The 5,549-nt window shown below is 47.9% G+C and overlaps 1 protein-coding gene across 1 annotated transcript in view; it reads left to right on the top strand.

Moving 5' to 3' along the window:
- The window catches only part of LOC111734652 (cytosolic carboxypeptidase 4-like), a gene marked incomplete at both ends in the record, with an annotated part of 17,369 nt that extends 12,633 nt beyond the window's left edge, over positions 1-4,736 (top strand). The window contains 2 exons of the mRNA XM_023526711.1: positions 3,036-3,152; positions 4,156-4,736. Of these exons, the coding sequence (XP_023382479.1) occupies positions 3,036-3,152; positions 4,156-4,736 (698 nt within the window). The remainder of the gene's footprint in view (positions 1-3,035; positions 3,153-4,155) is intronic.
- Positions 4,737-5,549: the final 813 nt, after the last annotated feature.

Here is a 5,549-nt window from a genome sequence, read left to right as displayed (position 1 = left end):
TGGCAGTGCAGGCCTGTGGAGTCCTTGCTGAATTATTTGAATAATACCGTGCTGCTGCAGTCATTCATCAACGCCAGTCTGCCCTCCCCGCCTGCTTGCTCTGAGCATCTAATGCAGAATGTCAGTCACCCCCTGTATCTGCCGTGGAGGGGGAAGCCGCAGCCAGTGCCTCGCTTCACAGAGCACGTGGGGGGGGGTGGGGAGCTTCCCGACATTCTCCCTAGTCCCCACTCCGCGGATGATGGTGGGTTCGGCAGGAGTGGGATTGAAACAAATAAACAAATCCAGCTGGGAAAGAAGCACGAGACACATTGGCGAGGGCCTGGAAACTATTCATCAGAAGCCTCGAAGCCGAGGAGACGATGATGCGTCTGTGTGCGAACACGAGTTCTAGAGAATCAGGGGTAGAGTCTGGGCTGTAGCGGGAGCAGGGGGAGCCGGTGCTCCAACACATCGGGTTTTCCTTGGTGGACCCAGCACGACTTTCTGCAGGACGTGCGGGCGAGCAGCCCGAAGCATTCGTTTCGGGTCACAACAGACCCAGGCCTCTAACTGGTGGCCTTTTCATTTGCGAAGCTCAGTTAATAATCGGGACCAGTCTCTTAGACAGAGTGGTTAAAAGGGGCTTTTTTTATCTGTGAAAGGTCTTCAGAGTGGAAAATCGGATGCAATCTTTGGCTTAAAACTGGGACTATCAACAGAAGAGAAACTTAGCAACATGTACAGACTAGATGTTGGTCATGTTTTTTTTTTTTTTTTCCTTTTTCATGAACGTAATCGTGAGATTCGGACCAACTCCGTGAATTTAAGCTCTCGCTTCTTTTACGCCCTTCTGAATCGCTTCCTCTTTCACGTCTCATCTCTCCCAGGTACTTTCCCGGATGTAACGCATGCAGGAGGCAGCGTACGTGGGAGAGATGAACCGTTCTTAGGGTTGGTAACGTGGCTACGAAAGCAAATAAGTCATACTTTTCTTCTTGAAAGAGTTCACTGTAGTGAACTGGGGGATTTGTTCCCAGCAGAGTTCAAATCACCGCCTTCAGAAGGGCGGTGAACGCAACTCGAAGGCTGAGAACAGCCAGTCTGGGAAGTGTCCTGTTTGAGGAGGAAGGGCCAGAAAGCTTCTGGATTAGATGGTCACTGGAGTCCTAGATGGCGAAGGACTGTCTGGGCTGCTGTGAGGACACAGAAGCTGGCACGTCCCTAGATAAGTATAACTGGTATTGGTAAGAGATACAGAAGGAGGTGACAGATGGCCCGAGGGCCCGGATGTTCAGAAACCAACATCCAAAGCTTGGAGACCAGGGATGGTCTCCATTACCACTACTCTACTTTGCCATCATACTGAGGAAGCACCCACAGACAATACACAAGTGAACGCGCCTGGCCGTGTTCCAATAAAGCCTTATTTGCAAAAACAGGCAGTGGGCCGTATTTTCCCAGCCTTCGCTCTAAAGCTAAGTCGGTCACCCGGCCACCTGTAGAATGAGTTAGGCCGCAGCTCATGGGTGACGTGGCGCTTCTCACTCCAGGTGCACCAACCTTGCCTTGTCCCGATGCTGGCCAGGTCGTGTTTCCGTTGGTGTCACCCTGGGGAATGGGTGCGGCTCTAGGGGAGATGTTGGGGGCCAGGAGGAACTGGGAGATAAACCCGGAAGTAGCAGGAGTGTTGGAATCTCCAACACCAGGCTCAGACGTTTGGGCCTGGTGTGCACTGTATGTGAAAGTATCATTAAGTCAGCCTCCTGGGATCCATTTTTCTTTTCATTTGAAGTTTGGAGGAGAATTGCGGAAAATGGTTGGAATATTCCACTTTCTTTTTTCCCTGAATCAGGAACATAGACATTTATTTTCCGCATTTATTTTACTGAGGCGAGAATACTCTAGGTCTTCAGAAGTGCCAGGTTTTCCACCCTCTCTTTCATTAGGGAAACTCCATATGTGAGAGACGTGGACAGATGAAGAGACGGGACTGTTCGGTTCCTACTGTCCTTTCTCTGTGAGATTCTCCAACCTTTGGAAAGTATGAAAGTGTTTGGAGGAAGAGTCACCCTCACCATTAAACTATTATGAAATGATAACATAGAAGCAAAAATAAAGGGTCTCTAAATAGTCAACCCAAGAAAGAAAAGACCTGTGGTGATGACTCGGCAAACTTTGACGGGTACGGAGGGTACAGGCCTGGCAGGAGGTTATGCACCCCTCCTCGGGGCCGTCAAGCTTGGCCTAGCGCTTCCTGTTGACTCTTGACTCCTGCGATCCGCCTCTTCCTCAGCTTAAGCGCATTTAAGCCGTGCCTCCTGCTGGTAACGCCTTTCCCCGAGGGTTTGCATAATTGGACCTTATTGTCATTTAGGTCTAGTTAAAGTGTTACCTCCTCAGTGAGGCTTTCTCAGGCCCCCCAATCCGAACAGCTTTCATACCCCAGTCTCAATCACGGTCACTTTACCCGCTTTCATTATTTCTGTGGGACCCATCACTGTTTGAAATTACCTTATTCGTTTGTTTATTTTCTTGTTCACTGTCTCCTTCTCTCACGAAAAGGCAGATTGCATGAGGGCGTGGACCTTCCTCTGTCCCATTGTCACTGAACCTTTATCACTTAAGAGAGTAGCTGCTCATAGTAGGTGCTCATTAAACATTTGTGAAGGACCTAAACAGCAAAGGAAGGTAGACGGATGGGTTCGGTAAATACGATTATGTTCATGAAGGTGGTGACGAGATAAATTTCCTTTGTATTCCTTTTATTGTTTCCATAGTTCATCTTCTTTTATATAAAGAATTATTTATTTATGATGAGTGCTGATACATACCGATATAAATGCTGGGGAAAGTTGTATATCTTCTTTATTTTAAAAATACGACGAGGCCCATTAAATCATCCTTCGCACATTACACTGTAATTTGGAGGCGAGGAAACCCTGTTCCAGGTTTGTGAAGAATCATCTCCGTAGCATCTCTCGATTTTTTTTCAGAGTGGCTTTCTCGGTTGTCATACGTTTCTTATTTTGATTCTTTTGCCTATTCCATTGTAGGATGATGACTTGGAAACAGATGTGAACAAGCTGAGTTGCAAACCTGGTCTCGACCGACCTGAAGGGGAACTGATGCAGTATGCGGCGATGTGTCCTGAGCTCTCCTGCAGCTTCGAGGTAGGGCGTGTGCCGTGGTGCTGCTCCTTGGTGATGCCCGGCGGGTTCTCTGCAGGGTCTGGGAGGGCAAAAGGAGATTTCCAGGTGGAAAGCATCACTCATCACTAGCAGTCTGCTTCTGGGAGCTTTCTGAGAGAGGAACAGAAGGCCCATCAAAAATGTGCAGAAGGTGGCTGAGGGAGGGTGCGGGCGAGGGTCCCACAAGCTGACATCTAGAGTGGAAAGAGGAGGAAGGTACACATGGCTGCCTGCTGTCTGGTGGACAAGGTGCACCAAAAAAGCAAGTGAAAATTCTTCATGGTGTAGTCGTTCCCTTGTCAAAGTAGGGAAGCTGTACTAGGTAGCTTTTAAAGGTCACCAGCCTGTTGCCAGGGTCGCTTTGCCAGTAGAAATAGAAAGTGAACCTTACATATGGTGATGTGAAGCCAGTGGCTAGTTGCTGCTGCTTCTGCTGTTACTGACACTGGTATTTTATGCCCGCCTGTTGATCTCCATTATTTGCTCCTAGTAAATCATGAATTTGGCCACATTTAATGGTGCAAGGCAAGTCACGTGCAGAAAGCAGTCACTATATTCTGTTTCACTCCAGAAAGCAGAAGGGGATGAGTGGGTAAAAATTTCAGGGAAGGAAATTTCAGTTCAGGGTAAAGAAGACTTTTTAAAGCAATCACAATGATCCTCAAATAAAAGGTACCGCCTTCGGGTGCAGCGAAGACCCTGTAAATGAGGTTGTTCAAGCAGATTATAACTTGTCGAGGGTGTTGCAGAGGCATCGTGTACTGTGTAGAGTAGTATTACACTCGCCTAAAGCCTCTTCAACATGAGTTTCTATGATTATACCAACTGTTAGACTCTTAGCCTTTCCTTGGCCAACCATGGGAAAAGCTCCCCCATTCACAGGATTTACGCTTAGTTCTGTGCTCAGAGGGTGAGGTCAGGGATAAAATTGTATTTTTCGCCTGGAAGGGGACACTGACCTGTCCTTTCTACTTTAAACCTGGAGGAACTGGAGCGCAATCCTGGAGGCAATTTGAACCCCGACGAGATGCAGCATGCCAATCACCGCCACATTCCGGCCGATGCCTCCTCAGAGCGGCATTGCTTGACTAGGGACCAAAGCTCCCGGGGACGAGAAAGAGAAGACGCAGTCCAGACTTCCCTGCTGAGCACGGTGAAGTGGGGGAGGTCCACTGGGCATCTCGCCTCCAGAAAAGGACATGGACTGAACCCATCCCGAAGCACACAGTCCAATGGTCCTGGGATGGATTCTTCTGGAAATGAAACCCTCGACACTCAGGCTTTTCTCAAAGAGGATGCTTGGGACATGGACACGATCTCATGCCCAAAGACGAATGCCTCCTTTCCCAATTCCACGAGATGTAGAGGATCTGTTGAAGTAATGGACAAACTTCTGCAAGCACATCCCAAGCATGTCCCCTTCCATGACCCCTACCTGTATATGGCCAAGGCCAGAGGAACCAGATCTGTGGCTGACCTCAAGACAGTGGCATTTCCTGATCTCTGGGGACACTGTCTGTCTTCCTCCCCCCAGCCCCTGTTGGAACGCAAATGTGGAATCCAAAGGTGATGGTGCTGCTGACTTGAGACCTGTAGTCTTCCTCTTCTCTAGCATTTTTGTAGGAGGAATGGTGTGGTCAATAGTTCTGCTCTCTGTAGAAAAGCGAGCATCAGTCAGGAGCATTTTAAAGGCTTTCGAGAAACTTTCGCCAAACGTACAAGCTTGATTTTGTGCTAGGACATTTCAGAACCACTGTGGGGTAGTAGGAGGCATGCGTTTCCTGAAAAAGAATCCTTTAGATGATTCAAATGCTATGCCTTACCCCATATCCACTGCAGGCCACTATGACAGAGAGAGGTAATCCAGTTTCTCCCAACACCAGTATCATTCCTTAGAGGAAGGTTCAGAAAAAACAAACGTGGAGTATTTCCGATCCCCCTTTCTTGTTCACTGCAAATGGGTATCCGGTCTCTTGCTAATGAGAGGAGATGGCGAACCTTCATCCCACACTCCTGACCGTATAGAATCTGGCTTGGCTTGGGGAATAATATTCAGTATCACTTGAGGAGTGTATGGGGAAAAAAAATGCATTCTTTAGGGAAGAAGCACTGGGTGATGGATTATTCCCAGAATTCAGGAACGGGAGCTTTGCCTTTGGCTCAGCAAAGTGAGATTAAAATGAAAATTGCTAAAGCCAAGGGAAAAATATCATTTTCTCTGAAAAAAAAAAAAAAATTGAGTCTGCATGCACTAAAGCCAATGGAGCAAAGTGTGCATACCAGAAAGTTTCATTAACTTATTTTCCATTTCATTAGCAAATCAGTGGCGGATCCCAGAAGCCACTCCCACTTGGGCTCCTGGCTGACATCTCTGTCCTC

Source organism: Pteropus vampyrus, unplaced genomic scaffold (assembly GCF_000151845.1).
Source record: "Pteropus vampyrus isolate Shadow unplaced genomic scaffold, Pvam_2.0 Scaffold2926, whole genome shotgun sequence".
NCBI classification, from domain to species: Eukaryota; Metazoa; Chordata; class Mammalia; order Chiroptera; family Pteropodidae; genus Pteropus; species Pteropus vampyrus.
This window is presented reverse-complemented; position numbering and strand designations above follow the sequence as displayed.